This window comes from Mus musculus, chromosome 19, assembly GCF_000001635.26.
Source record: "Mus musculus strain C57BL/6J chromosome 19, GRCm38.p6 C57BL/6J".
In the NCBI taxonomy this organism is placed as follows: domain Eukaryota; kingdom Metazoa; phylum Chordata; class Mammalia; order Rodentia; family Muridae; genus Mus; species Mus musculus.
In genome coordinates this window covers 55,926,961-55,954,152 of record NC_000085.6, presented here as the reverse complement: position 1 = coordinate 55,954,152, position 27,192 = coordinate 55,926,961, and the positions used below count along the sequence as shown (strand labels likewise).

Sequence of the window (27,192 nt, the reverse complement as noted above, 5' to 3'; positions counted from 1 at the left end):
GGGTACTTTCGCTGCCTGATTTCTTTAGGTCTGCTGCCTGATACCTTTGGGCCTGCCATTCATTATCTCCAAGTTTCTCATTTGCATGATTTAGGCTTGTGGCTCACTCAATGCCTAGACCTATCTCCTGATTGCTTTGGGTCCCCAGACTTTTCTGGCTTTGCACTCTGGATTATTTAAACCGGGTGTGTCATATCTTTGGGTCTGCTGCCAGACTACCCAAAGCCCCAGGAGCTTGGGCTGCTGTTGAATGTTGGGCTACTTGGAACATGACCCCCAGGGGCTGCTGTCAGGAAGGAGCTGAATACTCCTAAGTCAGGCCTCCAACAGCAACTATTGTGATTAGGCAAGGGACTCCTGCTTTGAAAGGAACATCTGTACGGTTTGTTTTACTCCATGATACCTCCTCAGCCACCTTTCCCTCCCCCACCCCCCCAGAGACAAACTCATTTACACATGCGATTTTTTTCCTCACTTTTTGATAGTCCATGTTTAATAGGGAACCATGAGTAAGGTCCTGTGCTTCTGGGCAGAATCTCAGAGCTAGCAGGCCAGGCAGGAAGCCCGGGAGCAGGGTGGGAACAGGCCAAGAAAAACCCCCAGGCCTCAGGCTACCCAGGAGGGCTCATACCCATGGTCTGCTCACCAAAGCCTCTCCTCAGAGCTCTTTGGGACTGGCCTGGACTGCTGCCAGCAGCCACTGCACAGTCCTTTTGCAGAGCCAAGGAGACAAAACAGAGCCTGATTTAAGAGAGAGACACAGGGGTCTCTTCTCTGAGCCCTGCCGCAACTGGGACCAATCCAGGCAGATGACTGGACACAGGGCAGGGGCCTCCGGAGGCATAATGTACAATATTCATCAGGAGCAAGAGAATCAGGCAGGAGCAGAATAATAAATAAAGCCACTCCCATTTAGCAAACCCTCTTTGGAAGCCAGGCACCAGGCTGTGTTCCACACACATGTGTCTGCTCGCAAAGGCACAATAATGAACCAAAGTTTGCACACCTATGAGAACAGCTAAAATGTTAAAAAGCAGGTATCAAATGCTAGTGAGGTTCCAGAGCCACAGGAGCATCCCAGTGACTCTACAGAATGGTATGGCCACCATGCAAAGCAAGAGTAGTTTTGTTTGTTTGCTTGCTTGTTTGTGTGTGTGTGTTAATTTAATTGCAGCATTCCTCCATTTCTTCCCTCTAAGTCCTCCCACCAACCCCTCCCACCCCTTTCAAATCCATAGCCTCTTTTTAAAATTGTTGTATGCATACATGTATGTACATACATTCCTAAATATAACCTGTTGAGTAAACATAATGTTACTTGTGAGCATATTTTCAGGGCTGGCCATTGGGCATTAGACAACCAGTGGGTGTACTCTTCCCTGGGCAAGGGCTCCTCCACATGCCCGGCTTTATGGTTTTACTCCATTGCTTGTAGGTCTTTGTGTAGGGTTGAGGCCTCCTGGGCTTTTCCCCATCCAATTCGACCTTGTTCTGCACATGTTTGGGTGGTCATGTTGGTGAGGTTTTATGGGTATAGCTTCTGATGTTGCCAGGGGATGTAATCTCACACCAAACATCCCCCATAGCAAACTCCAGCCCCCTTCCCGTCTACAGCAGGGCAGTTTCTTACATTACATACCCCTACCATACAACCCAGGCAGCATTCCTAGGTGTGAGGAGCGGGTGTGGCAGCAGTCCCAAGATGGCGCCCAGGACTGCAGCTAAGTCTTATGACTTGCACTGGACTTCCTCATACGCCTGAAAATAAGCCACAACCATCGTGAGAGCTGCGCAGGTGCCCCATAATACTGGCGAATCCATATTTGGTGGAGATGTGCCCCTGCTGCCCTGATTGGCTGAAGCTGCGTGCCTGGTGAGGTGACGTGGCCTGCTGTGAGTGGATGGGGACTGAGAGTATATAAGAGTGAGAGGCCCGGGGTTCGAGAGAGAAAGATGAGGAAAAAGATGAAGCGAGAGAGAGGAAGACTGAAGTTTGCTGAATAAACTGCTGTTAGAAGGACTGGTGGCCGTGTCGTTCTTGCTGGTCGAGAGCCGACGCGACACCTAGGGATTTATCTGACCGCAGTTCACAGTGTAGGATTATCACAAATTGGGAACAACCCAATGTCCTGAATTGATCATCATCAACAACAACAACATCGGTTCTTTTAAAACCCCAGAATGTTTCCCCAGTGGGAAATTTCCATAAGTAGAAGACCACTCGCTGACATGACGTCCTCATGACAGGGAAAACATAGGAGAAGAATCAGGTTGGTGGTTGCCCGGGGCTGGGGTATAGACAGAGCATAAGGACTATATTATAATTGGGCTTGAAAAGAGTCTGTGTCGATTGTGATCATGGGAGTGATCCCACACTGTGTACATTTGTCAGAGTTAACAGAAGTGGATCCAAAAAGGACAGATATTACTATGTTCAAATTAAGCCTTAGTCGTTTTTTTAAACACGGAGGGAAAAAAAAGCTCAAAGATTCAAGAGGCAACCAGCCAGGACGTGGCACAGGCCAGCCCAGCTGTTGAACCACTGAGCTAAGCTAGCCTTGCTCTGGAGACCATCTGGCCCAGGCCTCTTCTGCCAAGAGACGTGGCCTTGCCAGGATACTTAGGGAATGGTAAATTGTGGAGTGGCTCTTTTTTTTTTAAAAATTAACTGAAAGGCCATTTTTTTTCAACCTCTCTTGCTCAAGTATCTGGAGGTTGTCTAAAAATGCTGTTGTGTCTTACTTCGGGCTAAGATATGTTTGATATTGTTACGGCCAAGTTAGAGTCATAGCCCCTGTATATGTGGAGGGGGACCTAGTCACATTCCATCTGACACAGCATGTCATCTGCTCTTTTCCAACCACAGCTTCCTTGCACATAAGAAGGGGGCCATAACATCAATCTCTATATTAGGTGAGAAGCTCAAATGAGAGCCATGGGGGCTGGCAAGATGGCTCAGTAGGTACAGCTGCTTGCTGCCAAGCTTTGTGACCTGAATGTAATCCCAGGGACTCCAATGGTAGGAGAAGAAAATGGACTCCTGAATCTGTTCTCTGACTGTCACATGTCTGTCATGCCACGCAAACCTAAGTACACACGCACGCATACACACAAGCACACACACAAATAAATAGATAATCTAAAATGGAGCCTACACACACACAAATAAATATTTTTAAATGCTACATACACCTACACACACACACACACACACACACACACACATACATACACACACACTTTTTAATGAAACCTGCAGCTTTAGCTTTGTGATCTAACTGCCTTCTCTAGTCTTGGGACTGGAGCACAAAGTCAGTGTTAACAGCAAAAGGCAGTGATTTCCAGTGTTCACAGTGAGCTATGCAGTTGAAAGAAACTTCACCCTGCTATGGGGCTTGAGAGGTGGGACCACCTGACCTGGCAGAAGAAAACACCGAAAATTTGCCACGGTCAGTCGCACAACTCGAAGTTGGAGTATGGGGACTCAAGCCACAGGGTCTGGTTCTTGAACTTGGGCTCTTCTGTTTTCTGGTCATTTCTCCAGCCAACTGAAGAGATTGTGCCCTGTCCACTGTCCCCGGGCAAGGGTGAAGGAGGACAACCATGGACAGCTGGAGGTCCAGGGGCACCTGGAAAGGGGCAAGCAGAGGGAGAGGAGAGTCCACTTTGGCAGGAGCGAGTGAGTCTTGAAGCGCTTGCTCCTCAGTCCGTAGGCTTCGTTCTGACTCATTGTTCCTCATTATCAGAGCTAACTATGTTCAGGCGAAGGGCGAACATGATCCTAAATTTATGTCTCTGTGTGTGACCACGACAATGTGTGTTTTGTGTTCTTCTCCTGAAAAACTCCTCTTGTGACACGGCGACCCAGCTTGGACTTGGTCTTTCATGTGTGTTACCCACTCCGACTGGCACCCGCTGGCAGATTTTTCTTAAAGTCTGAAATGAGGGGCTAACCTTCTCTTCTCGGCTTTTTCTTCTCTGCTACCTATAATCTTGATGTGACTTACACAAAAGCAACTCAGTGGGAAACCCACTCAAGAAGGCTTTGACGAGGAACAATGGACGGGCACCTCTCAGAGGCCGGCCCGCCGCGTCGGGAGAAGGAGAATGGATTAAAGTTTAAAGATGTCATGTATGTTAACCGATCAGTATTGGTTTTATGTATTTTGTCAAAGAGAAGGCAGCAGTGAGGCTGGGCCCATAAGGGCGAGGGGCTGTAAGGAGGGAGCGACAACCCCCCCCCCCACACACTTGGGCCAAAAGGCCTTACCAGCAATAACAAGCCCAAGGAACTGGTGTGTTTGAAGCACAAGCATAACAATCATAAAGAAGAAAGGGCCGAGAGGAGATTGTCATGGGATTGTTGTGTATGTCAGCTTTGTCCTCGCCACAATGGCGCAGGCCCAGGAGCCAGGCGGTCATGGGGCAACAGAGTGCTCCTTCAGAAAACAGACGCTGCCCATTCAGCCTGGAGGCCTTTCTTCCAGCATAATGCACCAACTCATTCCCAGAGCCAGCAGAAGCCCAGGGGAGTCATGGGTGAGACATGGAGACAGGTGACTAAAAGCAACCGACTCCCTGCTGGTCATCTCTTACGGCCAGTCTCAGCACAGTGCCCAGGAACCGGGATGGTCACCAGCCTGCATGGGGCTTCTGACCCTGCTCCTTTTGGTGCAGGTTACCCACAATGCCCTGCTCTTCTGACAAGATGCTGAAGAATAGACTCATATACACAGACAGACACAGATATACACAGACACACACACACACAGACACACACAGACAAATACAAACACACATACAGATACACACACACATACAGATACACAGACATACAAGGTACACACAGACAGACAGACACACACACACATACACAGAAGCACATACGCATACACCAACACTCTCCATAAGGAAAATGGAATCCCCCATTCTGGCTTCCTTGGACTTCTGAGTACTTTTCATTTCACAGGAAACTCCCTTTGTAAAAGTTGCTAGAATGTTCTCAAGCAGTAAATATGCTGCTTTCTGAAGTTGTCTAGACTTAGGACAAACACAAGTCTCCTTGGAAGAGGCCGGAGATGGCAAAGAATGAATGGACAGGTAGGCCAGCCCTCATTCACACTGGCAGTCGTAGAGGTGCTAGAAGCAGGAGGTACGGGGTGGATGCCCTCTGTGTAGAATGCCTCAGAAGCCAGCAAAGGCAAGGCTCCAGCTGGGTGAGAGTCTCTGGCTTCTGTTGGGGTTAACAGTATAGAGGGCCTGGTTGGCCTGACTTATATTTGGTGGTTAAATTTTCAGTCAGCACAGGACTCCGAATCAAGCAATCCCTGGGTGAGAAACAGAGCAAAATCATGGCAGTCCCCAGTGGATTTGAATGAAAACGGGAATGACCCTGATAGGAGACTCTGGAGGAGAACCTAACAGGGTCTGTACAGACTCATCCAGCACAGCCTCTCCCAGGGTGCCGAGTCCTGGCCATCCGGCAGTTCCCCCAGATGGAGCTGGAAGTCCTTGGCCTCTGGAGATTTGGCCATGTTTAAATTGGGAATCTGATTTTCTTCTGATCTGCTCCGCAGGAGAGAACTATAATAAATTATGTTCAGTGATAAATTATGTGGAGTCTCTTGAACAACAACAAAAACATTCAGTCGTCTCACGAGCTAGTTTTAAAAGAATTAAGGAATACACACGTATAGGCAAACAAATTACAGCAAAGGTTGAGAACAAGCCCTAATCAACTTCCTTCTTATTTACCTGTTATTCTAAAGCAGTGGTTTTCAACCTGTGGGTGATGACTCCCTTGGGGGGGGGGGGGTCACATATGACCATTGGAAAACACAGATATTTACATGAAGAGTCATAAGAGTAGCAAAATTACAGTTATGAAGTAGTAACAGAAACAATGTTATGGCTGAGGGTCACTATAACGTGGGGGAACTGTATTAAAGGGTCTCAGTGTTAGGAAGGCTGAGAACCAGTGATCTAGAGTCTTGGGGTTACATCTGCTCATTGTATTTGTGTGTGTGTGTGGGGGGGGATATTGTATAATGGTGCATTTCCCCTACCTCTTCCCAGCTCCACGGACAACGATAGCTATCAGTGGCCACAGCGGAGTGATTACTCCACAGAGTGTGACGGGTGCCACAGTCATGGTCTTTTCTCCCCAAAGGCTAGGTGTTTGGTGTTTACCAGTTCACCATCCAGGGATGGCCTGGTCCAGACACTTGGTCACCAAAGCCAGTGTCAATGAAGGAAGCCACTTTCTGTCTGGCAGGAGTTGCATGAAGAAAGGAAAGAGATGGAAGCTGTTGTGAAGGAAAACAGAGAGGAAATATGAAACACCGACAAGCTCCCAAGCATCTTGGCTCCACGTTCATGCATGGATCCCCACATTCATCCAACGTTCATGCTTCCTTCTCTCTCTAAAAGAAGGTGTTGTGTCGCAAGAAAAACCATTTCTGATTCCAAGACTGTGTGTGTGTGTGTGTGTGTGTGTGTGTTAGTAGGAATGACAGTAGTAGCCTCTATGTAAACTTTGGATGTCACACAGCTGCAAAGACATTTCCTACAGGAGGACCTAATTGAAGACTGCCTAAGAGACCAAAGATTACTGATATACACAATGTCAGCCAATCAGAAACTACTGTTTAGAAGAGATGATTTCTTGGGACCAATGGGGCACGGGTGAAGTGTATTAAAAGAACTTATAAGAGTGTTCAGATGAGCTTGTTGCGGTGTATCTCACCTGCTCCTGGAGTCTGTGTCGTTGACTCTGTGCCACCTCACCTCCAACCCCCAAGGGCAGGTAGGGTAGGCCAATGAGTAGTCCAGAGCACAGACAACATCTGGCACCTAGTATAGTCAATGGACTACTTCATAGTTCTTCTTTTGTGACTACTTTGGAGCCTCCTTTTCTGTGGAACCTGTGTGTGTGTGTGTGTGTGTGTGTGTGTGTGTGTGTGTGTGTGTGACAGAGAGAGAGAGAGAGAGAAAGAGAGAGAGAGAGCACTAAAGGGTTGCTTCAAGTGTCTTCCGTTAGCACTGTTCACTTGTTTGGGGAGGACAGCATCTCTCATAGAACCTGAAGGTCAACCATCGGTTAGACTGGCAGACTAACAATCCGTAGGAATGGTCCTGTCTCCATCGCTCAGATTATGGGCATGTGCTACCATGCTCAGCTTGAAATGTAGGCGATGGGAATCCTAACCTGGTCCACGTGGTTGAGCAGCAGGCACCCCACTGACCAGGCCACCTGCCTGCCTAGTCTCCCACTGTCTTCTTTGAACGAGAATAGCTTAAGGCCAGACACTTGATTCTGAGGGCCATTCTGGGTTCAGAAATAAGAGACTAGGATGGGCAACCTAAAGATAATGCCTAAAGGGTGTAAACAATAGGAGAGTGTACCAAACTCAGTGGAAAGAAGCAACACTACTTGACTTAACTCCAACATGGGCAAAGTTCAAAAATATTCCCTACTACTATGATCTAAACCCTGAAGAGAAAGAAAACTCTGTCTTGGAATCCACCCCCAACAAACAAAACCATTGTCCTTAACTATTGCCATGGCTTGGAACCCCCCAACACTACTCAATGAAAGTGTGAGCTAAGAAAAATTTCCTTTAACTTGTGTGACTAGGAGACATTAAATTAAAACTCCTCCTTAAACTGTGGGAGAGACATGGATGACAAAGAAAGGTTGAGAAACTACACTTCATGAAAGACCACAGACATAGAAAGATGTGTAAGGTATCAAATCTACAGAGAAAGCAAGCGAGTGGCTGTGTGGGTTGCCTGTGGGACTGGAGAGGGGAGTTGGTCACTTGGCTGATGGGAATATTCTGACCTCGAATTGTGGTAGCACTTGTGCAATTTTGACATTTTTTTCTAAAACTCACTAAGTCTCCAATTCAAATAAGTATGTTTTCTGCTGGCTAAAATATACTCCCATAAAGCTTTATTTATTATTAAGGAGGAGAGCAGGTATGTGGATCTGAGAGTCACAGCTCCTGCTCCCTCTTCTCATGCCCCAGGCAAGGTGGTACAGGCCCTTGTGCCAACATTGAGAAAATGGCTTTTTAACCAAATCTTTAGGAGGCTGTGAGGATCCATATGAGATACAATGTTACTACATCAGAATATCTGTTACTAGAAAATGGATAAAACAATGGAGGGGGATAAGCAGAAGGTCTGGGAGGAATTTGGGAGTAGAAGTGGGAATTGGATATACTCAAGATACATTGTATAAAATTCTCCAAGAAATAATAAAAAAGATGCTACAGAAAAAGAAGAGGTTTACTTAATGATGAGGTGACTGGAAATTCTGAATGACAGGCAATGGGGTCGAGTGATCCTGCATATAATCAGGATTGTGTTACATGAAGAAAAGGGGATTCTGAAGTATAGAAGGGCCCAAGCATATGAGACAATCTGATTGCATAACAACCCACTTCTGAGAGAATTAATCCAGTCTTGAACGATCTAATATACTAGTAAAATGAGCATTAATCGCTGGTGGGGTAGGGGTGGCACCCCAATGATCTGATGATCTTCTATGTCCTAACATCTTACCTACTCATGTCCATCCTGTTGGGGATAGCCCTGGGGCTAATTATATTTGTTGTTAATTCCTTTTCCTGTGAGTGGCTTTAAACAAGGAATGAGTCAGCACTCAGGTGACTTCTAGGCGCACAGCATGTATTCATATTAATTGAGTTCTGTTTTCATTGCTGGGGCATATTTTGGTTGGAGATTTACCGCAACAAAATGGTACCCAACGTAATGATTTGAATTCAACTAACCTGAGATAAAGGCTCAGAACGAGATAGGAAATATTAGTCACTGACTCCAAGTAGAGAGAGCAGTGATAATTGCCTGCTATGAACAGATATTAATTAATAGAAGTCTGTGGCTCTGGGTAAAGAACATAACAGATATTATACTAGGTATTAAATAAATGTCTGTGGCTCCTGGTAGAGGGCACAACAGATAGATGGTATAACAGGATGGCTGCTCTAGGCAGAGAGCTTAACAATTAAAACCTATCTGCTTCCTATAGGCAGATATTAGTGGAAGTTTAAATTAAATGCTTTAAAGATGGCATGAAGATATATTGCTCTAAGAAGTCTTAGAGGAAACTCATATTCTATCTAACATGGGCTCCACAGGAATTTTGGGTTTAAATTCTGGTTGGACAAGCTGTCTCTTATAAGCAGGTATAGAAAGAAAAGGAAAAAGGAAAAAGGAAAGGAAAGAGGAAAGAAAAGGAGAGGAAAGGAAAGGAAAGAAAAATAGAGGTGTGAATCAATTGCTTTAAAAATGGTATAATAAAGTCTTCAGGAGACTCATACTCTGTCTAACGTGGTCATATCCTGACATGACAAATGAGAAAGGCCTAAACAGGCTACAGTGTGTGTGATTTTGAGTATTGTGGTGTGTTTTTTGCTCCTCTGGGACAGAGATCAAGCTACAGGTTTTCCTGATTACCGGCTGAAGGGTATGCTGACTTGGGGAAAAGGTTTTGTCTTTGTGTTTTTGGCAAAGGTGATTAGGGTATTTACACCTTCCAGACTTATATGGATCAGATTTGATAGAGGGAGAACCCCTGAGAACTAGATTCCAGAGAATCAAACAAAAAGGTTATCTTGATGATACTAAAATTTTGTTTTGAGATTTACATATTATAGAATATACAGCCTTGGTGAATTTCATCATCAGGCATGCTGAACTGACCTGCCTGAACTCCTGATGTCTTGGTTTTTAATCCGGATCCAGTCAAGACACAGACATCCGAGACTAATACAATCATTGGTGTGGCCTTCTTAAGGTCAACCAACTCCCCCATTGTCCTACCCTTCCACCTCCCTTCAAAATATCTCAACGTCCATATTCAGCTTGAAGAAGTTATGAAGGGTCGTCATGCCAGTTCCCTAGGTTTTGGGGCTGGGGATGGTTATTATAGGTTATCTTTGATACTGAAAAATTTAAATACAGGGCTTAGACCCAGTCCTTCTATTGCTGTTATTATACACAGATCTGAGATGTTTAAGCCTATGAGTTAAGGGCCAAACAGGAAATTCATGGCTCTGAGTTTATTGTTAGGGTGTTTTCAGTTATTTTAATTAGAAATGGCTGAGAGTAGCTAACAGGGAATAGACTAGATTACTTCACATAGATAATTGATTTTTCAAAAACGTCAGAAGTCCACAGAATGTGACATTTAATGATTATTCATTATTTATTCACTAGTTGTTGAGATTAGTCTGCTCCTGACAGCTTTCCCTGTCTTGGATTCAAAGAAGAAACTGAGCATCTTTGAGTTACTCCAATTGTGACGACACAGCCACTAGGCAAGAATTGCCTCATTTCATCTACAGACATAATACTGTCCAAAGAAAGGACACAATTACAGGTTAGCACAGCTTGATTCTGCCAAGATAGAGTAGGCTACTCCTTAATATTCCTGTTTCTCTAAGTCTGTCACATGACCCTGGCCAGTAGGCTGAAGACCGATGCTCCAACGTGTTGAAGTAAGGGGCTGTCCAGGTGATCATCGGTCTCTATGGATTGGCTAAGTTTTGGAACCTGTGTTAGGCTTCCTATATATTTTCAGTTAATATCAGTCATCTTGGATTTCTGATGGGGTTGAAAAACTGCATAGTCTCCTAGCCAACCTGGACTTTTTACTTTAGGAGAAACAGATTTGAAAGGATGGTGTCCAGATGGCATCCAATCTAGAGCAAGGCATAGCCAGGTGCAGAACCATAGTCGTTTAAGTAAGGATAGATGACAGAGGTTCTATTTAATTAACAAAGATGATGGACTGGGTGTTAGGTCTCTTGTACTTTATAAGTTACAAAATAGTAATAGTGATGTTCAACTATGCCTGAGATAACATAGTCTTTTAATTGGACAGCAAGGGGGAAATGTTGTGGATAGCCCTGGAGCTAATTATATTTAATGTCAATTCCTTTCTCCTGTGAGGGGTTGTGAACGAGGAATGAGTCAGCACTCAGGTGATTTCCTGCAAACCTGCTTCCCACCTTAATTTGTAAAATAAAGGAGAGCTGATGATTGGGCAGATAAAGGGAAGGTGGAGTGGAAGGTGGGAAGAGAGGAGGAGGAGAAAATGGAAGAGGGAGAGGACGTGGGGGGGGGGGGAGAAAAAGAAAAGCAGAGCAGAAACACATAGCCTGGAGAAACCCCAAGTTCTAAGGGGTCTCATAGATGTGGAAGATGGTACTGTAGCGGTAGATCTGCCCAATCTAGGCACACAGCATGTATTCATAGTAACTGAGTTGTGTTTTCCTTGTCAGGGCTTATTTGGGTTGCAGATTTACCGCAACACCATCCCATGTGGGGTCAGCCGTGAGCGGTTGAAACTCTGTGTGCACTTAACACCTTTACTGTCAGAGCTGGGTTTAAAGTCCTCAGCACTGCGGCTTGAGGGTCTGGGGGTAATGACGTCACAGCCTCGATCTGAGCTGCTCTGGATTGCCTTTCATCTTCTACGCTGGAAGTGATTGACCATCTCCCGGAGGGTGGTCTTGAACCCACGGAGGTTGTTACTCAGCACATGGATGTCCTGGAACTGGCTTATCGGTTGTATGTCTCCCCAGAGGGCAAACTCATCTCTTGTGCTCTAAGAGTCACTCTCAACTGGTATAAAAGAGAGGCATGCAAATAATAGTTCTTAATGCCATTGTTTAAATAGAAAGTTGACTTTTTTTCCCCCTTTTTGTCACAATACAAATTCCTGGAGACTTCTTTACTTCCAATGGGCTTCCATGTCAGGTGTGTAGAAGCAGCCCCCAAATGTCTGCCCCTGGCTGTGGCAGTAGAATAGAGACTAGAGAGAAGGACTTCAGAAAACAAATGGAGCATGCTCGATAAAAGTTCCCAGTATGCAATGTGAGAGGCAGGTGTCACATGTCTGTCCCATACAGGGTTCTATGACCTGTGACCCAACCTTTTCTTTCTTTTTCTTTTTTTCTTTTTCTTTTTTTCAGCTTTTCTCTCAGCGCACTAGCCCATTCTCAAAAGTGTTTCCTCTCTTTAAGTAAATGGTCTCTATTCCTATGTCTAACCAAGTGTCCCTGGTCCCACTCCTTGCCTTCAGACACAAGGTCCTGGATCCTTAGGTAGATGTCCTTGAGCTATGAGTCATGCTTCTAATTTGAACCATCCAGGACTCCCTCCCCCCCATCTTACCCCTACCTGGCCTCAAGGGCTGGCTCTCTGTTGTTGCATGCTGAACTGGCCTGCGCAGTGGTGTTTACTCACAGGCTACCTTAGGTAGGTTGCCCATTAAGGCTGGGGCTTCTGGAACCAAAGGCAGTAAAACGAGGGCATAGAGAAACAGAGACACCGGCTCCTGTGAGCAAAGAAAGCTGCAAACACACCCCGAAAGACAAATTCTCTTACCTCTCAACTGCCTACCCAGAATGCACAGAAGGGAGGAAGGTACCAAGAGGGTGGAGCTAGCTAATCGAGAGCAGGGCATTCTGGGTAGAATACCGACCGTAACAGGCTGTTCCTGCTGAGTGCACATCAGGGTGTGTGCACGCGTGTATGTTTGCTTGTGCGACAAGGGAAGGGGGTTGGTTATCTTCTCTGTGCATGCTGAACTTAGGCATTCTTCATCATCTCCAGCCCTCTGCTCTATCAGCTAAACTGTCCACTCTCAACCCAAGGAGTTGGCCAGCTAGGGGCCCAGGAAAGCAGCCCAATTCTCTGAACACAGTGGCCCTTAAAGAGTAAAAACAAGAGGGGGAGAGGCCAGGGAACCAGCTAATTACACCTACCAAGCGACAAATCACTCGGAAAACATAAATACGTTTTCAAGGACACTCGTCCACTAACGATGCTAAAGTGTTTTTCTTTCAAACCCCGGCAAGAAAATCCGAGGGATGAAACAAACTTCGCTTATTTTAGTTTCTACTCAATTACCTGTTAATGGAAAAAATCTGGCACCAGCCGTAATGAGGCCGGCATGAGCTCACTGGCGCGGGGGTCGGGGCTGTCAGGGAAGGCTGCAACAAGCCCGGCCTTTATCAGCTTCTCTATAACCCTTTTCAAGCTGCTGTCACAGAGCCCACCCTGAGCAGGAGGGAAAGAAGGAACTTGGAATCTGCTCCAGGCCTCCGAGGCCCTCTGGGAAAAGGAAAATTGTTGTTGGCAAGTCAGCCTGGCTCCAGAAATTGATCCAGTGCCCCCCACTTGTCCATGCAGCAGCAGACAGAGCTAAGAATTTTGTTATAATTAAATAACAGGGTGCTGATTGGTTGCTGGAGGTGGTCTAGAAACTGGTGTTTAAAGACAGAGAACAAGGGTTACTATTCATAGGAAAATCCCAGCGTCTTAAAAATCCGTCTGTTTCACTCCCAAATTTAGGCCAAAAAAATGCTCACTTGCTGTCTTTAAAAATACCACCTGCTTGGTGATGTTGTATAATGTGCCATTATGTAAGGGTGGAGGGAGACAGAGGCTGGGCTGAGGGATGCTGTATGGTTGAATAAGGGCCCCTCCCTCAGAAAACAGACACAGCCTTGCCCAAGCTGAACTCACCAAAGGGTCTTCGGCCTGGCATGTCTTGCCAGTGTCACCTCAGTGGACTGCAGCCATGAGCACCCAGATGCCTCTGCCTGGTTCCTACAGATACCCACCTTGCCCTTACCTAGCCTCGATTGGAAGCTACCAGCTAATGTAATCTGATCTGGCCTTGGCTGTGAAGTTAACCCTCAGCTAGGCTGCCAGGTGAGGCCAGGGCTCCTGGAACCAGAGGTAGAAGCACCTGGACCCCGTTCACCTGGCTGCTACACATCTCACCAACACTTGGGGAGGGGGAGGGGACAGCAGTAATGGGGCACAGGGTCCTTGTGAAATATCTCCGTTTCTCCCAAGTGAACTAATGTCCCAGTTTGGCGTCACTGTGACAGCATTTCCCCCCCCCCCCCCCAAAAAAAAATGCTGGGACTGTTGCTTTATAAGATTCTTATTCACCCAGTAAGTAAAGAAAGTTGTCTGTAATCTGGTGGTGGTAGTGGATGGGAGTCAAGAGGGAAGTTACTGAGGAGAGGGACTAAGATGCTCAGAGTACATAATCTGTGAAAGTACCTTATAGAACCTTACAAAATATAATAACAATGATAATAATTGTCCCCAGAGACCTAATCATCTCCTATCTGCCAGGTTTTACCCAGCCGGTGGCTCTTGGCTCCTTGCCACAGCGAAGGAAGTAGGATCTGCATTGTAGTACCAGGGCGAAACACCTGGAAGCTAAACATGGCGGCTGGCTATCTGGGGGAACCACCAACAGCTGTCTGCTGGGTTCTGAGAACTTCACACTGGAATGCTCTGATGCCCTAGAGTTCCCAAACCTGGACACTCAGTCAAGATTGTAATCAAGTCTTGAAGCCATCTTTTGGATTAAATTTTCTGACATCAAAGGAGTCCAGGAGAGAATGCGTGGCCCCAGAACCCACTACAAAGCTGCCTTATGTCAATTGCCAGGAATTGAGACATGTAATCTGTACTGTACTGCATTCTGCTGTGTGGCTTTGGGCAAGACACCTTCAGGATCCTGTCCTTTAGTCCATCTTCCCAGCTCTTAGAAACTAGACAGTTGGACTCTATTGAGAGCAGGTCCTCTTATCTACAAAGGCCTCTTGGAATTCTGACCCAAAAGGTTGGCATTCACTCAACTTCTGTTGGATTCTCTTTTGAGGCTCCAAGAGAAAGACTATTGCCCAGGACAAAGATGTCCTCGAACTTGTCAGTTCCCAGTACACCCTGACACCAAGGTCACCTTGCAAGTCACTGATAGATCAGGACTTCCCATTCCTCCCTCCCCCTCAACTCTGAACTCCGTAAAGCAAATATGAAACACCAGGGTGTTTCCCACAAACGTTATCTGAAAGTTGTTCATATAAACTGAGTGTGTTCATTTGTTACACACTCTGAGAGGCTGTCCCAGAAACCTCGTTCTGTGTATGAATTTTGATGGAAATGAACTGCCATGCCATGGTCTCATGATACTAGCAAGAACGTAGGTGAGGAAGGAAGCAGGAACATAGATCATTTTATTATTTGAGGGGCAACCAATGCTACCATTAGAACCTGGAAGAAGTTAGCTCTGCTTAACCCGAATTCCTCGTCACTCTACGCATTTCATGGAAGAGTCGTAGCGGTTTGAGAGAGCTGTTTGTCGTGACTTAGCCCCTGGAGACTGTCCCCGTGGGCCTCACTCCACAAACCGCAGGACAGACATGGATCACTCTTCTCTTCTCCAGAACGCACAAAACCCCAAGAACTTTTCATTCTTCCCACTGTTCAAAACCGGTGTAAGCTTTCCGTGGGCTGGAGCATGAATAACAGATGAGAAAGTAGAACCTCTGTGCATTGGATGCCAACTTCCCATCGTACCACATTAACTATAACTTACTTACCTGCTCTACATTAGGTGGACAGTCGGTTTGTCTGAGTTTGGAGCCATTTAGGAATGAAGCCACCGTGGTCGAGTATCGCTGTTAACCACATGGCGCTTGGGGATTCCTTTCGGTTAATTACTGAGTCTCAGTTTTGAGGTTTTGATCTCCTTTTGGGTGAGGTTCTGCCTATTAGTCCTTTGTGGCAGTGTTACCCTACCCGTGTCTGCTAGACTGACTGTGGCTTGTCTTTTGTCTCTTTAAATGACTTTGTGATAAAAATGCTCTTGAGCAAACGAATACTAGAGAGGAGTTTTCCTAACTTGATAACGCATATCTACAAAAACACACAGCCACCATGTGTATGATTAAAATGGGGGTTCTTCTGTGAGTTCAGAAGAAAGATAAGAAAGCCAGCATTTCCAAGCCTGTTGCTCAACACTGTACTGGGAGAGGTACTTGCCAGAACAGAACCAGAGTCTCTAAATCTCTGTTTACTTGTGCATAAAACAGGGGTAGTAATTGTAGCTACCTCGAAGAACTGCCTTAAGGATTAAATAAGGCATGAAAAGTGATTGGTTAGATGTTTATTTTATACTTCTCGTGTCTAATTATTCCTCCATTGTAGAATTATACAGCCAAGTCCTGACATTTGACCTTTTAGTTCCTTCAGTTATGGGTAGGGGAATCTTTACATCGTAGTGGTGTGTGCGGATCTCAGGTTTTGACAATGGAATGTGGTCAGAATAAACATCATGACCATTTCAAACAGTCCTAAGATGAGACACTGCTTCCATAAGGTTAGGGAAATGAGTTGCTAGCAACAGTCTTGAATGAAGAGATACATTGAACACATATAAGTTCCAACTCATCCTAGAGCCAAGTTCCACCATCAGACCAAGAACAAGAAAAAGAAGTACTTAGGTCTCTGTATTGGGGGATCGTGTGTTACGCAGCATTGTTGCAGAAGTAGCTGACAGATACACTTGGCGTGCGGATGGAGCTTGGTGTGCAGTCCCTGTGGAGCTTCACCCTGTTTCTTCACTGGAGAAGGTTACAAATTGCTTGAACTTTGACCTGCTGGAAGGTGAGATGGCTAACACTCACATAAAAAGTTATGCATCCTGGGACATATTCCAAGGAATATTAATTCAGAAACAAGTCAACAAGTATTTTCCTTTACAAAATCCTCCTATGGTCGATTATAGTTGGAAATGTAGGCAAAATGAAAGCAAGGGAGGGGGACTATATGTGGGTCCATGTACACCTTGTGCACACATCTAGAAGCCAGAACAGGATGGCTGCTATCTTTTTTAAAGAACCCTTTCCCCTAATCCCGAGACAGGATCTCTCACTGAACCTAAAATTCACCATTTTAGCTGGGTTGGCTGGCCATCGGGCTCCCAAGATCAACCTGTCTCTGCTCCTCAGTGCTGGGGTTAGAGGTGAGTGCAGTCATGACCAGGTCTTCATATGGGTCCTTTGTGTTCAAACCAAGGTCTTCATCATATGGAGCAAGTGTTTTAACCCACTAAGCCATCTCCCCAGCTCTAGCAGGATTAATTAGGCAACACTTTGAAGCTGCAGGAGCAAACATAGTATGAAATGTACCAACTGTGTGAGCAAAAAGGATCCAGAGGGCTGGAGCGCCAGCAAACCATTTTGGGGAAAACCTAGTATAAAAGCTAATAAGCTGTCCAGCAATAAACTTTATTCTATTAACCACATTCCCTACATGGGGATCTCACACTCTATAGATTGCAATTATTTTTCTTAGTGTACTACAGCTCTTTCTATCGTTCAGACTTGACTTTTGCACAGTTTCACTCTCACCATGGTAAGGAAGACTTTAGATAATGCAGCGAACACATATGACAAAAGAGCCTATCTTCTATTTTATTCCATCTTGCTTTTAAAAATGCTAACCTTGGTGAATTACACTGATCCCCCGACCTTCGATGGCTTACAACCCATAATGTGAAAAACAATGTATGATGTGAATAGATAATACTAAAAGATATGCTGTGATGTATACTTAATTTCCTTCCAGTCTTTCTAAGTATTATATGGCTCAAGCCAATCAACTGTCACCTATGCTGTTTCCCACCCCCCACCCCTTCTTCTCACTCAGAAACCAAGAATAAGAAAACACGACTATAAGGAAAAGCTCTTGGAGACACACTGCTAAGGGACCTATCTCTGGTGGGTTCAGCAAAATCCTCTCTCAAGGGTGTGGCTCCAATCTGACCAGCTGCCCAGTTGCTCAGCTCCCTGCACCTTTATCACAAGCCATCTCCTGTGGTGTTTGGCTCCTAGGCCCAGGTTTCCACACGAGTCCTTCAGGGAAACCCACCAAGCCTGTTTATGAAGTGAACACAAGAGCAACCACTCTGCTTTGAAGATTAAATGAGAAATGCAGGTAGATTTTACCCCATCTGTTTGCATCACCTTTGTGTGTAACTCTACCAAATTATGTACTCTAAGATGATTCAAGAGTAAACTTAGGAAGAGAGTCGTGTGTTGACTTTGTTCATGCTTGTACCATTGCCTAGAACCACCCTGGTGCAGATAACTGTCCAAGATATATTCACTGGAGGCATGAATGAATGAATGAACAAATGATCTACTTGCTTACAGCTCATGCACTCACAAGAGGCCAGCTCTGAAAAGCCCCAGCTGGATCTCACCAGTGCTGCCTGCCAGTCACGTACCAACTTGGGTTTAGCCTCTATGACTCTTCTGGGCCTGGGGATGCTTACCTAGCCCTTGAGTTGGAAGATGAATAGGGTAGCCTCATCTGAGAAGGCTTCAGAAAATCCATTGTCCACCTAGGTCCTCAGTGATCCCAGCTCTGGTCTGCAGCTCTTGCCTATCTATCCAAGGGGGTTGCTTAAAAAAAACTCATTTTATGCTGCAAAAAGCATACCAGCCAGGGATGTGGCCTTCCAAAGAGTGGATATTAGTTACTCTTAGAGTGCCACTGAGAGAGTGAACAGGAGTGTTTCTTCTGACAGCCCTGCCCAAAAGACCTGGGAAGATCCCCTAATAAAAAAGCAGGTATAGATGACCCCAACTTTGAATTTAACAAAAGATCTACCTCAGGGTGTCTAATGAAAGGAAAGGCACTGCCCTTTTTCCTGATGTCTGCAAGGGGCACTCTACACTATAGTCCAGCTTGACAAAGGGCTAAGGTCACCACCAACACCCTTGACATTGTAGGACTACACACAGAGAAAGACGCACTACACAGTCCCTATCTTGCTTCCCACACAAACACCAGTCAAGCTGGACAGTGCCTCTTTCTTCCTTTTAACAAAGACACATGGGTACCTAGTTGGTGCCCAGGACCGACCCTTGTACACAGCGTTGAACAAGGGATAACTTGCCAAAAAAAAAAAAAAATGGTTTCCAGGTGGAGTGATTTTGGCTCCCAGGATATTTAGGGATGTCTAGAATAGTTTTGGTTGTCAGGAGGTAGAGGACAGGGTACGTGCATCTGTAGGGTAGGAGCCTGGAAACTTCTGGAAGGTCCTTGCAAGTAAGAATGCACCACTCCGGAATTGACTCAGCCAAGCATAGTCAATGCTGTGCCCTGAGCCTCCAGAGGAGACAGTGCACCCTGTGGAAGTGGTTAGGGAGCTACAGGGAGGGGACTGGGGGGCTCCAAGAGCACAGAGGAAAAGCATCACAGGTTCTGGCCACGGGAGAGTGCTCTCTGGAGGGAGACCAGAGGTTTGAGGAGGAGCTCCCAGCAAGAACAGCAATGCTTTGGGGGAACTCTTGAGAGCTGGATTTCCTGAGAGCGAGCAGGTGATCAAGGTTGACGTAGGCTGAGGCAGAGGCAGAGGCAAGTAAGGCCTGTCCTATCCTATCCACCAGAGAAGAGCCATCTCTAACATGGGAAGGCTTAACTTGATGTTGAGAACATGGCTCGAAGCCAGGTCTCCACTGAAGTCCCTCCAATTCCCCCTTCTACCAACTATGGCCTTGGACAAGATTACATTGTATTTCTCAATCCATTGTTATAAATAAAGCTAATGCCAGCAGGGGTGACTTCTTTCAGTGGTGGTAGGATTAATGAGAAAATGCACGGGGACAGCTTGGCACACAGCCACCAGAAGCACAGTGCTCTTATTTCTATTCTCAAAGGTCAGTCTGGGGCCTGTGTACAGAATACAGTAGGGAAGGCTGATCAGAAATACTCTTACAACGTACAAAGCACAACAAAACAAAATACAGAAAGTACACAGACCCACAGCTAGCCCAAGCGAGGCAGAGCTCTGGAAAGTTCTTGACCCAACATCATAGTAATCTTAAGTGACAGTCACACAAAGGGTTCTGGGATGCGTAAAATGTCTACCCTCAGAAGGCGCAGCTGTCCTAGACATGTGGACAATAAAAATTCCATCCAATGGACATTGAGAAGAGACACCCAATGACCACAGGAAGATCTTCACTGCGACCCTCCTCAGTGATAGGGATAAACTTGAAGTTATTCCAGTAGATAACCTGTAGCATAGGTCTCCAGAACAGCAGGACCCTTCTAATGCAGAGCTCTGTGAATCCTCTCCCCTCCATGCACAGCTGTGAGTCCCCTCCCCTCCATGCACACAGCTCAGTGAGTGGGATGCCAGTTTTCTGAAAAGCTGCTCGCTCAGTGATTGCTAGATACATCCCTGCCTTCTTCCCACAGGGAATGTCTAGAGAACAGTCAGGGCATACTCACACTCACCATCCTTAAGTGGTACCCACTCAGTTCTTTAAATCCACTCAGGGTGAACTAAATCAGTTTTTAAAATCAAATTCTGTCTCACACTGCACAACAGGCTGTATGAGTGAGAAATGGCCAGGCAAGCAGTGTCTGTTCAGTTATTGTGACACAGTGGGGTATAAAGAAGACACCCTAGGGTCCCTTTGTACACAGGACACTTCACCACAATGAAACACCCACCACTACATGCTACCCACACCACCTCAAGCCCTAACCTGGAAGGGAATGCACCCCTCCAGAGAAAGTCCAGTGTCCGGTAAGACACTCCCACCCCCAAGTCACAGAAGCAAGCGGCCAGCCTTTCTGCACATACTAAGTTGCTTTTATTAATCCAGAACGGCAGGCATGCTACAGGTACTGTACAGCATGGACATTTAATTCATTACAAAATGGCTTCAAAACCATTCAAAAAAATGAACTTGGAATAAGCATCGAACAGAACAGCAACACCACAACTGTTAGGGAGACATTCAAAGTATTCACAAAAAAAAAAAAAGAAAAGAAAATGTTATAGTTAGCATTTTAATAAACCAGAGAAAACCGGAGACAGTTTTACAATCGCTTCATGTCAACTACGATGGCACTGAAGGAACAGGTCTCAGCTTTATACAGCATTTTACAACATCGGCATGCCTAGGTTTTCTTGTTTTTAAAGGTCACTACCTACTTGTATGTAATATGCATACATAAAAGCGGCAGCTGGGGTTTTTTTTTTTCTTTTTTTCTTTTTCATTTAAGAGTAATCTAATATACAGGATTTTTTTTGGCCCTTAAGGGTTTAGACCTCTTCATTTAAAATGCTTTCTGGACAGTCTGCTACCAAACACATTTTGTTATAGGTGACATTAAAACTACATACAAATCTATCTATGTAACATCACAGCAAAACATGGCGAACAGAAAGTACAGCATCAAAAAGGAGGGAGAAAGCTAAAGTCACTGAGAATTTTGGCACATAAAAGTTTTGCACACGGTCAGTCCATGTTCTAAGAGCACAGGGCAGTTGACTAGGAGGTCAAGGGGGAAACGGGGCAGTTCCCACGGCTGCTCAGACGGCTGCTCAGACCCTCTCGCTAATGTTCAAGTCTTGTTTTACAGAATGGCTTTTAAAGCAAGTTTTGTTAATGCTACTGATCCTTAATGCGAATGTCAATGTCCATTTGGTGGCATCTGGGTTTTATACAGAAACAAACAAACGAACGAACGAACGTACGCCAAAAAAAAAAAAAAAAGGAAACAAAAAAATATATACACATTTTATATATAAACTTAAAAACCTTGTACAAATGAGTTGTTATATATAAGATGCTTACGCTAAGGTTGGGGGGGACTTTACACAGTTTCAAAAAAAAGGGAAAACATATTTAAAATTGGACGGACATACAGGTACAGCAAGCAACCTCTAAAGCAATAAATACTACTGGTCCAACAGTGTTGATTCCATTCATTGTTGAGTGGTGTCCCCTCCCCCCCAAAAGAACAACACCATGGAACAAGGTATATTAACACATTTTAACCCTTTGTTTCTGTACATTTAAACAATAACAAGTAACATCAAGGTAAAAGTTGTTTCACACTGGGAGGAAAAAAAAAAGAAAGAAAAAAAGAAAGAAAGAAACGGCACTGCATTCCTTGTGCCCTCGTGGTTTAAATACCAAGGTGTAAAGTGATTGGTTCGCAAGCTCGTATTTAATACAAATAACACAGAACCAACTCCTTCTGGAGGGTGCTTCAAAATTGCTTCTCTCTCTTTTTTTTCTTTTTGTTTTTTAAATCAGTCTTTTAAAACTAAGCTATCCGAACTACATAACAGTTATGTATATATAATATATTTTTTAAACGCTACAAAGACTTTAAACAGCTGTTGATAAAAATTTTGGTAGAATCATGAGGTTTTTCTCATCTACATATTTAAAAGGAGAAATTGAAATAAGAATGGGTCAAATATTGACCAATGAACTCCATAAACATTAACTCATGTAGCCACGGCGGCACAAAATTAAAGAGTACAAAACAAAAGCTTTCCAAGCGGGGAAGGGCGAACCAAGAACCAGAAGGAAACACTTCAATCAAGCAGGGGCATGGAGGACGAGGAGGCGGAGCTATTCTAAAGACTTGGTCACCAGAGACAGAGGCTGGGGTTGCGTTCCAGCCAGCGAGTTGTGGGAATGTAAGGAAGAAGTTGATGGTTGTGCGAGCGATGAGGAAGGGACCATGGACGGCTGCAGAGCGGCAGGTGGCAGGTCCAGAGCCCCATTGGGACAGAGGGCAGAGGCCTTGCCGTGGGCAGCTTCGGCCAACAGGAGCGCGGGTGGCGGAGGCATCATGGACAGGTGGGCCAGAGGATCAGGCTTCAGGGACAGCGAGAGCGGCTGGGTCTGCTCAGTCTGTGACTTGGCGTCTTGGGGAGGGGAGCCTAGCAGATGCGGTGAGGGGGGAGGCGAGTCTAGTAAGCTTCCATCTGAAGAGGGTGGGCTGAGGCAGCTGCCTTCACCTTGTATGTAGCGAACGCACTTTTTTTTTCTCCTAGAAACAGGGGGAGAGAGTTGTCTGTGAATAAAGGGCAAAGACGCCAGGGGAGAGAGTTATCTAATGCTCACGGCAAGTTGATGTCACCTAAGGGATGTCCCCCTGCAAGTCATGGCCCGAGGTCACGGAGCAATTAAAAGCAGTGACTTCGGTGGGCTGTGAGGCTCCCAGGTCCACTCTGATTTGCCTAGCTACACCCTCCCTCCCATCACAGGACCAGCCCAGGGCCTCATTGAGCAGACTGATGGAAGTGACCTGCAGAGAGTGGTACACATTCACTGGGAAGTGGGCTTGTCTATATGACGACTAACACAGTTTATCTCCCTCTGGGCTTAGATTCTCTTCCTTTTCCCATCACATCTTGCCCGCCCTCCCAATGATCCACCCCAACCCCTCGGTCCCCAGTGATGCCTCAGTGTATTTAAAAGAAAAACAGCTCCTTCCCCAGTGGCCTCTTATCAATATGAAACCCTCAGAATGCTGACTGTTGAGCCCATATAGCTGAAGGCAGCGTAGAAAGAGGCTTAAAGGTTTTAACACACCACCACTGTGAGGCTGCTGGTGCCCAGAGAAGCTTTGGGCCTTGTCTGTTAAGAACCACACCAAATCGAGAGGTCAGAATCAGGTGAGAGGGGAGGGGGAGGGTGGGGGAGAACAAAACCAAACCAAACCAAACTAAAACAAAACAAAACCAACTGAGAAAAGAAAAAAAAAAAAGAATAAGAAGAACCATTAGAAAAAAAAACAAAACAAACCAAAACAACAAACCAAAAAAACCAAACCAAACCAAAAACAACCAGGTAGAAGAGGGCAAACAAAGGTGGGGGAGGAGGAGAATAAGAAAAACAGAAAATGATTCAAAAGTACAAGAATAACTGGTTGACATGGCCTGCAGGTTGTGGATAAAATTAAGATTCAAAGTTGTTTTAAAAAAAATTTTGGGGGGTTTTGTATTTACCCCCCCTTAAAGATTCAGGGCTTCCCTTCCCCCACCCCCTTGGTGAGAAGGTTCCAAGGAATGAGTGTGGTCTGCAGGGGCAAGGTCTTGTCTTTGTCAGCTTGCTGAGGCCAGGAGTGGAGCACACAGCACAAGCCAGTCACAGAGAAGTGACAGGGAGGGCCCTTGGGATCCAAGTCTGAACCAACCAAATCTGCCCTGCGCCCTGGGTCAACAGCACCGCCTCATCTCCCCACAAGCCATTTGTGTGGGAAGTAGGAGCGAGAATCTCAGAGCCTTTCTCATTTATCATCAAAAGGCGAGGAAAAGAACTCGAGAGATCAGGCCTGGGACTTCCAAGCCTTTCCTTCCCGCTTCCATCCCTGGCTGACGGGAACCTACTTGGTAGGGAAGGTGATTCCGGGGGGGACAATCCACTGATGCTATAAGAGCAACGTAGATTTGGCAATGCGCTCATCCAAAGGCTCCAAAGAATGTCAGGGCCACCATGGGTCCTGATCCATTCAGAACCTACTGTACGAGCACTGGCCAGCTATTTGTCACTGAAGAACCTTCAAGATGCTTCCTGCTTGAAGGCTAATTCCATGGGACAGTGTCTCTGGCATTTGCAAGGACGGGGCTTACTGTATGAGTTCTTCTGGTCTAGGCCCAGAGCATGGGGTGGGGTGGGGGTGGAGGCATGGACTCTACAGAGTGTCAGGAGGGTAGGAAAAGAGGGGAGGGTGGAGGAGAACATGCTCGGTCCTCCTGACCTCCCAGAGCCTGAGGTCTATGGATCTGGATCTATCTAGGCCAGAAGGAACTCAAGGGGAGCAAGGACGGCCCTTCTCGCCCTGTCCGGCAGGCTTCCTTTCCCTCCTTGGGATAGACTAGCACAGACTAAGGCGTCTGCTCCCATCCCAGGACGGAAACAAACAGACCTCTCCATTTTAAACCACCTTGGCCTGCAGATCGAAACATGCTCACAAAACTAGGATCTCCATGCATTTTCAAAATGGGGAGAAGAAAAGAAGGGGAGGGTGGGGGAGGGTAAGCCAAATAGAGAAAGCGTGGGGGCAGGAGGAGTGAGAGGAGAGTGGGGTGAGGGGGGGTAACCAGAGGGCAGCATGAAGCAGCATTCCAGGCTCTGCCAGGGCGGGGCGAGAAGGAGGAGAAGCAACTTGGTGGGCTCAAAACAGTCTGGTTAAAATGTCCTCAAACGCCAAACAGAAGTAGGCTCTAAGAATCCTGACTGGCTAGGAGCCTTGCTGAGGCTTTCCTCGTGCCCTCCGCCCCCCTTCCAGATCATGGGGCTGAGTGGGGCGTATTCTGGACACAGGATGGGAAGACTATGATGATGGGCTGATGCTCCCCCAAATAGGGTGGGCTGAGGCAAAAGGTAGCTGAGACACAAACATCTGGATGGGTCAGGAAAGGCCTCCATTTCCAAGTACTTGTGTTCGTGTGTATGTGTGTGTGTCTGTGTATATATGGTGCTCATTTTTTTTTCTGAATGTTCTACTGATGTTAGCATCCAGCCCAGTGTGACAATGGCAGTGTGTAAGGGAAAAACTGGAGGGAAGGGGGATGGGTACCTCCCTGTTCGAGCTCCATATTGTGACCCCTCCCTGCCCCGCCCCGCCCCATGTTACAAAATGGAATCTCGTAAGCACCATGCCTAGCTCCTCCTGTATACATCCTAGGGGTACTTCCTGGCCCTACTCTGGAAGGTTCTCCTCAAACAGACAACAGAAATAAGTTTGCAAACACATTATAAAACAAAAATGTCCAAAAGGGAAGAAAAATGGCAGCTAGAACTTTATAGGGCCAGAGGATGGCTGCAGAGTGTCAGGGGCCTGTTGGACTCCATGTCCTACGCCCAGGGACACCTCAGCCTCTTTGACAACAGGTATGCAGTTGGCCCCCAACGTGTGTTTTTGGAAAACCAAGCTGCTGAGGTACAAAAAACCCAACCGAACAACTGTTATTGTTGCTGGTGGTAAAAGTATTAAGAAATTTCTGGTTGGGAGAAGATAGCCCACCATGGACCTAAGCAAAGATGGGTTGTATTTGAGGATGGAGGTTGGAGTGGGTGGACTATCCTTGTTAATGTTAGTAATAACTTCGGAAGGAAAGGCTAAGGCTAAGTTTGTAGTAATAACCATTTATGAATAAAAATATGAGGCCTGGCACCTCTACCAGCCTCACTGTGGGGCAAAGAATGGAGCGATGGTGTCAAATGTAACTTGCTCTGGCAAGGTGTTACATGGTAATGTGTTAATTAACTTATCACCTACAGAGGGTAAGCAGGTATCTTATCTCCGGGGCTCACCCTAATTTAATACCTACTATCCTTATATAAGCATCTCATGAAGTCCCTGGGGCTGCTCTGAAGATTTGTCATCTCTGAATGCTGTCTGCTCACAAGAAGTTGTTCTTCCACTGGGTGCCTGTCTAAGGCCGGATTCCCTTACTCCCGCAGGGCCATCTGTTTAACTTTCTGTCAGGAATGGCTCTCTGGCACTTTCTCCTCTGGGGTCTGTGTGGTGAGCAATCTCTCATACTGGCACCGGAGAAGGGGACTCAGAGACACAGCAGACTTGTGAGCATGCATGTGATGGGATGAACATCTGATCTAACGGCTAGACACGGAGCACGGCAGGGGGGTGGGGAAGAGGGACACGTGACGCGGGAGGTACTACAAACAGGGATGTGTGTTTGGGGTATTGAGATACCTACCATCATAATATTCCAAATTCAAAGACTGCTTGTATCAGAACAAAGAAACAACAAATTTAACCAAAGGTGGTCATTAAAAGAAAAGGAAAGGGGTTGGGTACTTAGAGAGCATCCCTCCACCAAGAAGGAAGTATCTATACCGTCTCTGCCAGTACCCTGAGTTGGAAAACCTGCAGGCAGATCATGGGGCTCAATTTGGACTCTTCCGGACTGATCTGATGTTTGTGGGGACCCACGCTAAGCTTGCACATAGCCTTGCACAAACGCTTGACTGTTTGCTCTGCAGGCCTGGCAATGCCGCAGTATCTAACTGCCGTCCCTGCTCACAGACTGTTAGCTGGTGCATGCCATTCAATGCCACGCTACTTTCTCAGCACTGTAAAACAATGTCAGCTAACAAGCTCCTCCTTACAGATAAGTGGGCTTTAAACACAAAACAACCAAAGAGAAAAACAAAGAGCAAAATAACAGGTTTTTTTTTTTCCGTTGTTACTTTGTTTTAGTTTTTTTTAAAGCAGCCTGCCCCAACGCACTTATCCCAACATCTTAAAAAAAAAAAAAAGTGCGTGGGAATGCTCACTGCCAAGTTCAAGTTCTGACTCTTTCACACCTTGGGGGTGGGTGGGGTGCGGGTAGGGAGATGACACAGTGGCTCTCTGCTCAGTATGCGGGACAGCCAGTCATTCACTAGGCGGGCCAGTTCCAAGATGCTGGCTTTCAAAGGAAAAGCTTCAGTACCTGTCTTAGTGTGTTAAGGTCATGGTTGTCAGCCCTTGCCACCAGGGACATGTTCT

At 46.0% G+C, this 27,192-nt stretch overlaps 1 protein-coding gene and 1 long non-coding RNA gene across 56 annotated transcripts in view; both read right to left on the bottom strand.

Moving 5' to 3' along the window:
- Positions 1–15,048: 15,048 nt before the first annotated feature.
- Gm52391 lies at positions 15,049–16,020 on the bottom strand. The gene is made up of 2 exons (XR_003952905.1): positions 15,444–16,020; positions 15,049–15,354 (listed from the first exon to the last, which is right to left on the bottom strand). It is a non-coding gene; the product is annotated as a predicted gene, 52391 (long non-coding RNA).
- A 4,473-nt stretch (positions 16,021–20,493) lies between these two features.
- Positions 20,494–27,192, bottom strand: part of Tcf7l2 (transcription factor 7 like 2, T cell specific, HMG box) — a 191,863-nt gene continuing 185,164 nt past the window's right edge. For 23 of the 55 annotated variants that reach the window (XM_030250849.1, XM_006526861.4, XM_017318115.2 and 20 more), the window contains one exon: positions 20,494–22,719. In XM_030250849.1, coding sequence (XP_030106709.1) covers positions 22,640–22,719 — 80 coding nt within the window. In that variant the 3' untranslated portion in view covers positions 20,494–22,639. Of the gene's footprint in view, positions 22,720–26,398; positions 26,424–27,192 lie in introns of all 55 variants that reach the window. The other 32 variants (NM_001331146.1, NM_001331149.1, NM_001331147.1 and 29 more) reach the window with 3 other exon arrangements.